The sequence below is a fragment of the Lathyrus oleraceus genome, chromosome 3 (assembly GCF_024323335.1).
Source record: "Lathyrus oleraceus cultivar Zhongwan6 chromosome 3, CAAS_Psat_ZW6_1.0, whole genome shotgun sequence".
NCBI lineage: Eukaryota > Viridiplantae > Streptophyta > Magnoliopsida > Fabales > Fabaceae > Lathyrus > Lathyrus oleraceus.
The window spans coordinates 349694156-349707866 of record NC_066581.1 but is presented as its reverse complement, the minus strand read 5'-3'; the positions used below and the strand labels follow the sequence as shown (position 1 = coordinate 349707866).

The 13711-nt window shown below is 38.2% G+C and overlaps 1 protein-coding gene across 1 annotated transcript; it reads right to left on the bottom strand.

The window, feature by feature from the left end:
* Positions 1 to 7752: 7752 nt before the first annotated feature.
* On the bottom strand, positions 7753 to 11264 carry LOC127131236 (uncharacterized). Its single transcript, XM_051060167.1, has 6 exons — positions 11007 to 11264; positions 10749 to 10913; positions 10175 to 10559; positions 10049 to 10129; positions 9527 to 9979; positions 7753 to 7874 (listed from the first exon to the last, which is right to left on the bottom strand). The coding sequence occupies exons 1-6, from the start codon at positions 11262 to 11264 to the stop codon at positions 7753 to 7755; spliced, it is 1464 nt and encodes a 487-aa protein (XP_050916124.1).
* Positions 11265 to 13711: the final 2447 nt, after the last annotated feature.

Genomic DNA, 13711 nt, shown 5'->3' with positions numbered 1-13711 from the left:
AGATCTTTTCTTTTCACCCTCTCTTTGGAGTTAGGTAGAAATATAGTTCTGAAAGTGTATGAAAAAGATTAAGTTTGGGGTTACTCTTGGAAGTGAGCAAAGTCTTAAGTTTGGGGTTGGGGTACTAGAGAAAATTGGCCGAAATTTCAAAGATTGTGAGGAAATAAGAAGTGGAAAAAGACACTTCTTAAAAAAAAGAGAAAAGAAAAAGAATGCAAGTATAAGAATGACTAAAGATCTCTAGTATCGTCAAGAAGGAACAAATGGGTATGATGACAGAAGGAGAACTAGGAACCAAACTCCAAATGTTTAAACCTACTTTCCTAAAAATATCATACTCAAACATAAGCCAAGTTACAACCTAAAAGACCCATAATATGTGTATTGTGATTTTTGTGTTGAACTATATTAGAACATGATCAAGCTAAGTATAATTTATTTTTCATGTTGATTGAGAGATACCCATATCCAGTGAGTGTGTCAAAGTGATCCAAGAGTCAGGTTGAGTACTCGTCAATGTTTGAGGAAGTTTTTTGAATTTTCCGGATAGAAGTTGGAAGCTAGAACGATAGTCAGGTTAAAGAAAATTTTAATTTGGTAATGTTAGATTGTTATTGTGCAACTTGTTTTATATTAAAATGTGCAGTTGCAAATAAGTTACTTGAGGACATGCAATAACTCAAGTTTGGGATTGTGATGATAGTCTGTCATTGCATGATTTTAGTCAAAGAATAGGATCAAAACAAGTGAAAGATGAGCTAAAATGAAGAAGAAAGACAAAGAATGAAGAGAAATAGCTAAGTGTGATGAAATTAGAGTTAGTGAAACTTTAGGTGAAAAAGGAAGCTTAGAGTAATGATTAGTGAGTTATTTTGTGGGGGATCAGTTATAGCGACTTTGTTAATTTTCGTTGAGTTATAGTGATAATATCATTCATATAAATGTTAGTTATAATTTCGACGCTAAAAAAGAAGAAGTCAAGTATAAAACTTAAGGAAATATTTAGAAAATCCAAGCTGACTTCAACGGGAAGTTAGGCAAAGCCTTTCGATTGGAACTTGGCAAAGGAGTTGCCATACTGTCGAAATAACATTATAATAGAACTTAGAAGTTTTTGAAACGATTCGAAGATGATTTCGATGGAGATAATTCAAAACGAGGCTAATAACCATATTTTGGCATTATCTGTTCCTTCAAAGGACGCGTGGAGGTATATGAAAGGCAAAACACATGCAAGCAAGAACGTGTCATTTTTGGAGAAAAAACTGTTTGTTATCGTTACTATCGAAGTAGTTTAAATAGGAGTCTTAGCATTAGGATTTGGTGTATTCAATATTGTACCAAACTCAAAATCACTCAAAGTATCTAGTGTTATTGAGAAAAGATTTTATGAGAATATGTACGTATGAAACACCGTATTTTCATTCAATATCAATCTATTTACATTAAAGTCATTTTCATTCCATTTACATTCCTGTCGAAATTATTTTCCTTCTTTATACTTTTCATAAATCCTTTTTGCATTGCTTTTAAATTCAACATTATCGTGGAAGAACTTACTAATAAGAAAAACTTTAAACAAGAACTATACACATATGTCCTAGGACCAATCTAGTCGATCCTGTAAGTAACAAAAGTATCAATTTTGGAAGACTAACGCTTGTTTACCAAAATCCAAGGTAAACAAATTTTGCTTAATTCTTCATACAAATTTTTCTCAAACTTTGTTTCATGAGATTGAGAAGTGGTACAGTACCCAAAAATAACGAATCAAGACCAAAAAGGAAGTACATTAGAAACATGATTAATCCATCAAACAATAATGGAGAATAAACTCCTCATTCGACAAAAGAGAATACGACCGCAACGAATGTGACTGAAGCAATGCCTTCTACAGTGAGCACGACGGCAATACCGTCGAGCACTCAAAGTGGACCAGTAATATCATTCCTCGTGTGAACGTAGGGGGAACTAGTAACCCAAAGACCAATAGTTTTAGGCCTTATGTGATTGGGTTTACAATGATAATGAATGTTCGCAAACAGCCATATGGCATGCCAACTTCTATGATGGCAAATTTTCATAATAGTACGTCAACATTTACTGATCCAATGGCGACCATAATTTCTCCATTACAATGGTCGTGATCGGCCGTTAACAATTTGGGTTAAAGCACCCAACCCCCAAGGATGGGATTTTCTGCCCAATTACCCGCTTTCATAACCAATTTTGCAAAATTATTAAGGCAACAAATGGACGAAAGCAACCATGATATGGTTCATATGCTTGCCCAACATATGGGGATGATATCAAATCCTCTAATCCAAAATACTACCCAAACTAATCAATAAAGTGCTCAGACTAATCAGCAAATGGCAGCACATATAACGCAAATTATAGACTTCTTTGGCGCCCCTCAGGCGCTAGTTAGACAACCTCGTCGAGAATGGATGGTAGAGAAACAGAGGTTGATTTTAGGAGAAGACCCAACAATAAATCAGGCCCAACAATTTATACCAAAAGGTGTCAAAGTCGACCAGGGACAACAGGGTGAACCCCATAGGGTCAAACAATAAATACCTAGGGAGAGAGAAGCCCCAAGAGTAACGATGGTCAATCGAAACGAAAATGCGGACGAAATCATTCATCGGGTTCCAAAGGACAAAGTTGTAGAGGATAACAATTTGACAGCCATGATCGAAAGTATTATGGCGCGAAATAGGGTAAACATAGGCATGCACATGATAACGCGAAAATGTATCGTATATTTGCCTTGATTTACATTCAAAAATCGTACCGTTTTCATTTATATTTCGATTATTCCGTAAGTGTTCAAGTTATTTTTGCAGGTATTTCAATTCCCATGCTTAAATGAGCAAAGTATAGAAAAGGAAGGAAAAGAAGAAGAAACAGAAGAGAAACAACAGAAAATATGAACTTTGTGAACATGACGACCGTCACACGCCATCACGATCGTCACACTACCCTTAAGTGTGACGAACGCCACAAGTCCATCACGACCGTCACGTATGCAAAATCAGCGTAATGGGGTTCAAACAGAAGTGGTCCACGTTGCCCTCAACTCAACCCAGTCTTCGCTCCTTAAACCACCTTCCCGTGAATCCCTCACTCAACTAAGTCCTCCTTACTTTTCTCAAGCACGAAGACCAAGAGGGATTATAAAATAATGGAAGTTGGAAACTTTCGGGGCTCTCGCTCGTCCTATCTCTCTGTTTTTTTTCTTTCCGCTCCTGCAATTTTGTTTTCACGATATTTTTTTCCAGCAAGCATTATTTTCTTTGACTGCAATCTGTTTACCTTTCCGTTCAGAGCTTTGATTTTTCCCTTTTTCCTTTTCATTTTTCACTTATCCAAAAGTAGTAGTTTCCTACATTGGGGAACTACTGCAACTTAGTTAGTTTAGTTTAAGCATTTGTTTCGAAGAAGCAGAATCCTACCGACCTGTGGAGGACTGCTCAAGTACTTCAAGTTTCAGCCTATTCAATTAATCAAAGTTCCAGGTTTTTTTTATTCAATTATTATTATTGCTTTATTATTAAATAATCATGTTTGCTTTATTGTTAAATCGTTTTTGTTCGTCTGTGTTTGCATTATTTAACATGTCCGGCTAAACTATCGGTATCGGTATGTAAATAATTTAATTAGACGGGATTTAATAATAATCGGTGTAAACTTCTTTTCTCAAATAATCTTTCTGGATGTGGTTTTGAATTTGAATTTAATTAACTTTGTCACGAGAGTGAGAAGCTATTTAATACGGTTTTGCCACAAGACTGGGAAATTAACTAAGGTTGGAACCGACAATTGCAAGAGCGTGAGGGTCGAATTGGATAGTAAAAACTAGGCATTGATTTTAAAAACAGCGAGAGCACTTTAAAAGCAATTAGAACTTATTTTTTTCAAAAAGTATTTTTAACTTCAAATGGGACAGCGAGAGCGTACATTCTGACTTAAAAGTATAGTCTGAGTCAACAATCACGAGAGTGTGAGATAAAGCCTTTTAAATGGGTATTTTCTACTGAAAGGTATTTGGTAATTAAAATATACACTGGTGACTTATCGAATCCCTGACAATTAATGTGTTGCATACTGATATCCCTTCATTAATATTTTCTTAAAAACTTAATTTTCTTTAGATTTAATTTTTGTTGAACCGAACCTCTAAAAATCATCACCTTAGCTAAACATAGTAAAATCGATAGCATTAGTTTGACCATCGGTCCTTGTGGGTTCGATATATTTTAAAACTAAACGACTAGACTGTGCACTTGGAGTCAAGTATCCGATAGACTATATTTTATATACAGTCACGACACAGATCAACGCAAACTAAACTATACATCTCCTTTGTTTGGATATGTGTTGCAAACTGAACTTCCTAGGGGATGGAAAGTCCCAAAATTCACAAAATTCTCCGGTGATACCAGCGAATCTACTGTCAAACATATAACGAGGTATTTGACTGAGGATGGGGACATTGCTAACAACGAGAACTTGATGATAAGATATTTCCCTAGTTCCCTCATGAAAAATGCTTTCACTTGGTTCACCAAACTCCCAGCAAACTACATTCATGATTGGGCTCATTTAGAAAGATTGTTCCATGAATAATTTTATATGGGACAATCTAAGATCAGTTTGAAGGAATTGGATAGTATTAAGCGTAAGTTTAGTGAGCCAATAGATGATTATCTAAATAGGTTCTGGTTGTTGAAGGCAAGGTGTTTCACACAAGTTCCCGAACATGAACTAGTCGAAATGGCTGCAGGTGGTTTAGATTGTTCCATTAGGAAGAAGCTAGACACCTAATATTTAAGAGATATGGCCTAATTAGCAGACTGAGTTCGACAGGTAGAGCGTTTAAAGGTTGAAAAGGCTAGGGTAAGTAAGAACAACATAAGGTAAAGGGTAGCGTACATTAAAATGGATGAGGATAGTCAGAAGATATATAATGATCTTATAGGTTTTGACGAAAGCGAAGTCGATTTGGCCGAGTTGAAACAAGGGCCACCTTATTATTGCAAGGTTCTTGCACCTTTGAACGGAAAAAACCTCGTCGAAACAGAAAATAATGATAAGTTCCCTAAGAGAACATACACCTTCGACGTGACGAAGTGTGATGAGATCTTTAATTTTATAGTCAAAGATGGCCAAATGATAGTGTCACCCGGTGTTAAAACACCACCGTTAGAACAACAAAAAAATGAGGGTTTTGCAAATATCACAATTTTTTAGGCCACAAAGCCTCACAATGTTTTCTTTTCAGGGATCTTGTGCATAACTCTATTAAGGAAGGGAGGTTGAAGTTTGGTGACAAGGGAAAGTCCCAGATGAAGATTGACTCGCATCCTTTGCAAGTGGTAGATGCCCATTACATCGAACTTGTCGATGTCAATATGACCGAGGCTACTGAAGGCCATCATAACAAGGGCCCTATGGTTGGAACTACTGAGGGTTTCAAATAAGGTGTCGAAATGACTAAGACTACTGAAGGTCTCAGAGTTATATTGCAGAAGATTAAGATTGTTGATGGTCCCAACATGCAAGTCAACATGGTTGAATTGGGTGAATATGCTAACATGAGGTCAGATGAGGAAAACACCTGCAAAGTGAAGATCAAGTGAAGGTTTCTTATCCTAAGAAGGATGAAAGCTTAGTCGAATTTCTACACCACTTCCAGAGGAAGAAGTCTGAAGTGATGTTGTGCCCAAGTTGCAGTTCCGTCTTTGACAAAAAGGTTGTAGAGAATATAGAGAGATTCGAATTGCCCGTCATAAGGGAAACTGGAAGGACACTCAAAACCAGTATGTCTTTGAAAAATGGGGAATCCCTCGAAGACAGCAACAAGGAGGCCCAAATATCCATGCGAACATGCAAGCCTCATTCAAGCCCACTGTTGATGCCCCTAGGGACAAATGGTTGAGGCCCACTAAAAAACAGGGCCAAGGTCGGGAGAAGTGGAGAAGCTTCGAGTTTGGTCGAGGATCTGCCATTGCTTATCAAAAAGAGTTCCAGGTGACGAAATAACAGGTTTATGGATCTGGAAATTACAAAGGAAAAAAAATCCTATGTCAAGATCCCAATGGAGGAGACAATAAAGGAGAAAGAAAGCTGAAAGAGAGGGGACTGAGAAAGACATGGCAAAGTCTAGAACTAACCAACCTTAATTTAGCAATGAGGTCGAAGACAAAAAGCTAGTAGGAAGAAGTCTTTTCTCTCCTAGAGTGGAGAAGCCCAAAGAGAAGACATCGGAGCAACCCCTAAAAGATGATGATATGTTAACTGATGACTTCGACTCAAGATCAGAATCATCTATGAACATCAATTGCAACATGGTCTATGTGTTACCTATAGAATATGATCATGTAACAGAGGTCGAAGAGACTAAAGAGATAGAAGAAATGGACAAATACAAGCCAGTGTGCTATTATGTGATGAATAACGGTTGCGTTGAGGAGTAAAATGCATTCTTAGAAAGATCGGGCGAAGGAATGAAAAACCATCTAAAGCTTTTGTTTATCAGAGGAAAGGTGGAAGATGTTGGAGTCAACAAGATTTTAGTAGATGGTGGGGCGGCAGTTAGCTTAATATCACAGTTCATGTTAAAAAGGATTAGTAAATTCGACACTGACCTGAAACCACATAATATGGTTTTATCGAATTATGAAGGAAAAATTAGCCATACTCTGGGAGTAATTCAGGTTGACCTAACAGTTGGGTCTATTACAAGGCCAGCTATGTTCATGGTCATAACATCAAGGGCCAATTACAATCTCTTATTGGGTCGTGAGTGGATTCATGGGATTGGAGAAATACCATCTTTGCTCCATCAAAGAATTTCGATATGGAGAGATGACGACATAGTGGAAAACGTTGAGGCTGACCAAATATATTTTATGGATGAGGTTAACCATGTGGATAAGCGGAATTTTGACAGGAATTTGGCAAATATTGCACCTTATAGCCATGTCGGTTTCCCATACATGCCTTTTGATAAGGCATTTTATTCTCTAAATCTGCACCCAACCCGTGGTTTCAACTGGGATAGAGAGGTCATGGGGGAAGTAGACGAAGTTGAAGGGGTTCCAGGACTTTGACCTACTGGTTAGGGAGACGAAGATAGGGTAAGTCTGAATCCAACACACTGGAAAAGATTTTGGTTTACATAGCCGAAAACAAGTAAAAAGCGACCTTAGAGGCCGAAGTAAAGTACATAGTTGTTGAAGCCAAAGATACTGAAGTACACCTTGAAGAGCCTAGAGTGGATTTTGAACCAAAGCCCCCTGATAAACAACACATCGATGTGACTATCCAGAGGCTCGACGCCATCTATGATGACGAACCTTTGGCTTTTGAGAAGGATCCCGTAGCACCTAGAAGAAATTGACTTGGGAGATGGAATAAGCAAGAGGCCAATATATATCAGTGCCAACCTTATCCCAGAACGCAAGGTCGAAGTGATCTAACCCTTGAAAGAGTATAAAGACTGTTATACTTGGGATTACAGTGAGATACCCAGATTGAGTAAGGATTTGGTGGATTTAAAATTGCATATAAAGCCTGGGAGAAAGCTAGTCAAGTAAACTCCAAGGCATTTCACACCAGAAATCCTATCGAAAATCAAAGAAGAAATCAAAAGGCTTCTCAAATGTAAGTTCATCCGCACAACAGGGTACATCAAATGGATTGCAAATATTGTTCCTGTTATAAAAAGAACAAAACTTTGAGGGTTTACATTGAATTCGGAGATTTGAATGCAGCAACCCCAAAGGATGAATACCCAGTGCCAATGGCAAAAATGTTTGTCGATTCAACCGCAGGTTTTGAGTATCTTAGTATGCTTGATGGGTATTCTGAATATAATCAGATTTTCATTACTAATGAAGATGTTCCTTGAAATTCTGGTATCAGATATGAGATGTCAAAGATAATCTCACGACACTAATATCTGAACAACAAGTGAAGTATAAAGAGGATAAAAATAGAGAAACAATTTAAACAGCGACACAAGCAATTGGTAACCCAGTTCGGCGCAAACACACCAACGTCTGGGGGCTACCAAGCCAGGAAGGAAATCCACTAAACAGAATTAGTTCAAAGACTCTTAGTAAACAACTTCAAGTTACAGTCTTTTCACCTAATCTCTACCCGTGTGACTTTTATCTAAGAACTCTTAGATATGAGACCATACTCACTCCCCCTCAATCACAGCAGTGATACTAGAACAAATACTACAAAGAAAGAAGACACACTTCAAGGACACATACTTGATCTTGCTTAAAAGCTTCAATCAAGTAAACAAATACACTCGTACTTCAAAGCTTAGAATGGACAAATTACAACACAAAACTCAGTCCATTCATACATCAACAAGATGAATGAATGGCTCACAATTCACAAGTTCACACAAGACTAAAACCCTAAAACTCTCTCACTTCATCGTTCGTATCTTGTGTGTCTAAATCAGGTTTTACACGGCCTTTAAATAGAATCTTTTTGAATGGGCATGGGCAGCATGAAACCCTAATTCTATTTTAATTGCGTATCTTCTAAGAAACAGCAGCTAATCATTCCTTTTTGGAAAATAAAACATTCTGGTTTTAAATAGAATTACTCCTTGAATAACGCATGCAATCTCCACATAAGCACACAAAGACTTGCATGAAAAGCGCAACAACAAAACAGATAACATTCAGACTGAATGTTCTGTATGCACATGTCTTAACATCGAGTTTGACATCTTGGCTAACTCCTGCACAACCATATTTAAACAACCTGCAAGAGGATGATATCACATGTCAAGACAACACGCGTGACATCTTGTGATAACACTAAGTTTTACCAAAATTGATGCCAACACATAGAACCAACAAACTCCCTCTTTGGGCAATTTTTGGCTAAAACATACATCAGATCATACGTTCACAAGAAATCAATCAAAGTGTCAGTTCAGCAGCAGAAGTAAACATACACACATTACTAACAAAAATAGCAACTAGTAAACACATATGCGATTGTGCTTAGAACACACCACCTCCCCCTTCAGCTTCACACGTACAGAACACAGAGAGTTCTCCCCCTATGCCACACAACTATACACCAGACAGTTCTCCCTCTTTGTATCAGTCAAACATCATCTAGCTATAGTTATTTCTCCCCCTTTTTAGCCAAAAGAGACCAAAGAGACAAAATAAATGTATATTTAGTCATTAACCGAAATGTCAAAAGTTAAAGGGTTACAAAACCAAGTACATAACCAGCTGTAAGCAAGCTGAGATACAAACCAACAAACAGCAAAACAGAATTGCCAAAATCAAGAAAATCCATCACAGCAAAAAAAACCATCACATCAATAGGGACCAAAGTCAAAGGAGCTAATTAGTAGAGCTTGAGCTTGCAGCTTCATCAACACCAGAAACAGAATTGCCACTTGTCTCATCATTGTTTGCAGACCTCTCACTGGAGGTGTGGGCTTCAGCTTCCTTAGCATGTTCAATATTTTCACCTTCAGCCTGCTCCAAGCTTGCAATCAAGGCTTCCAACGATTGTTTCCTAGTTGTTGCTACCATTATCTCTTCACCCAGCTCTTTGCAAGTCTCCTTAAGCTCAGCAATTGTTCCAACTTTTGAGGCTGGCTTTTTCATGGCAGATGTCATGACAATATCCTCGACATGACTGCCTTTAAACAATTTATAGTGCCCAGACAGAGCAAGTTTTCTTCTACTAGGTAAGTCATTAGAGCATATAATATCAGGGTGTTGATTCAGGATAATCCCACAGATCATAGAGAGAAAGGCAATAGGCAGCTTAACTGCATTAGTAGATGCATGCTTGATGATTTGTTCAAACATAAATCTACCATAGTCAAAATTCACTTTGGTTCCAACAACAAAAATAAACCTTCCAAGGGTATTAGCAATGGTAGAAATATGGTTGGTAGAGACCCAATTTGCAGCTCCTATTTTATGCAATATAGCATACTTGACAGTCAACTTCCCAGTAGGAAGATGCTTTTTAATAGGCCAACCTTTCACCTGCCTAGCTGTAATCTCTCTACATACCTCATTGTCTGTAGCTTCCAATTCACCTGCACCCTTAATTTTTCTTCCTAGAAAATTAGTAATAACCGTGGGAGAGAATGTGATACACTTACCCCTTACAAACACCTTGCAAAATTCCTTGCTATTCTTATCAGTAATATCCTCAGGAATGTTGACAATGAATTCCTTAACTAAACCCTCATAGCATTGAGAGAACCCAGACATAGTCTTCAACAACCCAACAACCTTTATCAGGTCCATGACCTCCTTGTCATCAACAACATCTTTTACCAACTCCCTTTCCATAGTCGCCCTTCTTTGAATCATAAATTTCCACTTGGCAGCTCCATCATCAAGATGGAAAGAGATATTATCCAAAGGAACAACAGGAACTTTAACAGGAGACTTCCTAGAAGTGGCTTTCTTCACAGGCGAGATGTCAAGGACATCTTCCTCAACATCCTCTTCAGACTTAGAATCTTCTCTAACCTTCCTCTTCTTCACTTCAACCTTGCTCCAAGATTTGGAGGGACCAATACCAGCAGTCTTCTTAGCTTTTCTAGCTGACATAAGTTCAGCCACAGATCTTCCTTTTCGAGTCTTCATGCGTTTAGCCACACTTGGCTTTAAGTGATGAAGTAAGTTATCCTCTTGATCATCAGACCTATCATCCTCTAGGTCAATCACATCGTTTGCATCATCATGTTTCTCAGAGTGGGAAGCATTGACAGTTTTAGATGCCACATATTTTCCTTTTTCAGACACGGTTTGCCCTAGAGAGCACAACCCTTCAGCAGCCATGTCCTTCTCAGAACTGGAGGAATCGACATCCTTCTCACTATGTTGTTCAACCTTAGGAGAGGGGTACATTTTAGACAGGGGAGTAGAAACTCCCTTTACATAATGTCCTTCATTAAGGATTCTAGTGACTAGGTTTCTTATAACTCGATCAGTGTGGTGTATATCTTCCTTAGAATTAGTGGCAGGAGTTGAGCCAGAAGGAATACTAGAGATGTTACCTTGATTGGGGCATGCAGAAGCTGAGGCATCTATGGGTTGGTTCAAATCAATGGCCTCGCAGGGAATAACAGAGAGAGGAACAACATCCAGAATCTCATCATCGGGAATGTCCATGGGAGGAGCACTAACCTTTTGAGTAGACTTAGTAATTTTTGAAGCAGAAGTATATTGATGTTGTGACATTTTGGAGTTTTTCTGGAAAAAGCATAGTTGCCCTAGCAGAGGTGTGTGAAGAAGTAACAGGAAGATGGAAGAGTTGGAGTAGGTAGTGAGGTTATGGGGGTAGCGTGTGAAGACGTAATAGATGGTATTTCCAAAACTAGGTGATGATTTACCATAATTGGGGCACTTTATTTTAGCCACATAGACACTAATTTGATTACTTTTTCCACTCCATATTAATCGCTACAAGTATTCATAAATACAAATCCCTAATTTTCCTCTCAAGACTTCAAACTGATTTGCATCCAAGGCCTTCGTAAAAATATCAGCTAACTGCATCTTAGTAGCAACATGCTCTAAGGCTACAATCTTATCCTCCACGAGTTCTCTAATAAAATGGTGTCAGATATCAATATGTTTAGTCCTGCTATGCTGAATAGGATTCTTTGAGATGTTTATAGCACTCAGGTTGTCACAGTACAATGTCATGACATCTTTCCTGACATTATATTCAGTCAGCATTTGTTTCATCCACACCAGTTGAGAACAACTACTTCCAGTTGCTATGTATTCAGCTTCAGCAGTAGACAGAGAAACACAATTTTTCTTCTTACTGAACCATGATATTAAATTGTTCCCCAAGAAGAAGCATCCTCCTGATATGCTTTTCCTATCATCAGCACTTCCAACCCAATCAGCATCACAATATCCAGACAGCACAAATTCAGATCCATGAGTGTATAGCATCCCATAGTCACAAGTGTCATTGACATATTTCAGGATCCTTTTCACTTGATTTATATGGCTCACCTTTGGTTTAACTTGATATCTAGCACATACACCTACAGCAAAAGCAATGTCAGGTCTGCTTGCTGTGAGATATATCAGACTCCCTATCATGCTTCTGTAGAGACTTTGATCCACACTGACACCATTTTCATCTTTAGACACTTTCAGATGAGTAGGAGCAGGTATCCTCTTGTGGCTTGCATTCTCCATGCCAAACTTCTTAACAATATTCTTGGCATATTTACTTTGAGATAGAAAGATAGAATCTTCCATCTGCTTGACTTGTAGGCCAAGAAAGTAGGTCAGTTCTCCAACAAGGCTCATTTCAAATTCATACTGCATTTGCTCAACAAAATGTTGAACCATCTTACTTGACATCCCACCAAACACAATATCATCCACATAGATCTAAGCAACCATGAGCTTTCCTCCTTCATCTTTGATGAATAAAGTCTTATCAATGCCTCCCTTTCTGTATCCATTGTTAATGAGAAACACTGTGAGTCTCATACCAAGCTCTAGGTGCTTATTTCAACCCATAAAGAGCTTTCCTCAACTTATACACATGCTTTGGAAGATTTGGGTCTGTGAATCCCTTTGGTTGTTCAACATATACTTCCTCATTCAAGTAGCCATTTAAGAAGGCACTTTTCACATCCATTTGGAACAGTTTAAACTTTAGAATACATGCCACTCCTAGCAACAATCTAATGGACTCTAGGCGAGCTACAGGGGCAAATGTTTCATCAAAGTCAACTCCTTCAACTTGAGTGTATCCTTGTGCTACTAATCTTGCTTTATTTTTAGTAACCACGCCTTTTTCATCAGATTTATTCTTGTAAACCTACTTTGTTCCAATAACATTTATTCCTTCAGGTCTTGGAACCAATTCCCATACTTCATTTCTCTTGAATTGACCTAACTCTTCCTGCATGGCATTGATCCAGAATTCACCAGTTAAGGATTCTTTAACATTCTTAGGCTCAATCTTGGACACAAAACAGGCGTGTGAGATCACTTCCCTTGATCTAGTGGTGACCCCTTTATTTGGGTATCATATAATGAGATCTTTAGTATGATCCTTCTGAATTCTGATAGAGGGTCCCTTATTAACTTTATCAGCTTCAGGTTCAGCTTGAGTGGACTCACTCTCACTACTTTTGTCCAGGAGATCAGCTGGGGCATCATCCAGAAATGTTTCAACATCGTCTATGACATTAGTCTCTTGATCATCAACAACAACATTGATAGACTCCAGCATAACTTTTGTTATGGAATTAAACACTCTAAAGGCTCTGCTGTTTGTTGAGTAGCCCAGAAATATTCCTTCGTAACTCTTAGGGTCCATTTCCTCCTTTGTTCACGATCAGCCATGATATAGCATTTACTACCAAACACATGGAAGTATTTGACAGTAGGTCTTCTTCCCTTCCAGACTTCATATAAAGTGGTTAAAGTCCCTTTTATTAAGGTTACTCTGTTGTGAACATAATAGGCCGTGTTCATACCTTCGGCCCAGAAGTGGTAAGGCAACTTCTTAGCATGAATTATAGCTCTAGCATATTCTTGGAGAGTTCTATTTTTCCTTTCCACCACACCATTTTGCTGAGGGGTAATGGGATAAGAGAACTCATGACCAATCCCTTCAGATGAACAAAATTCAGCAAACTTACTATTCT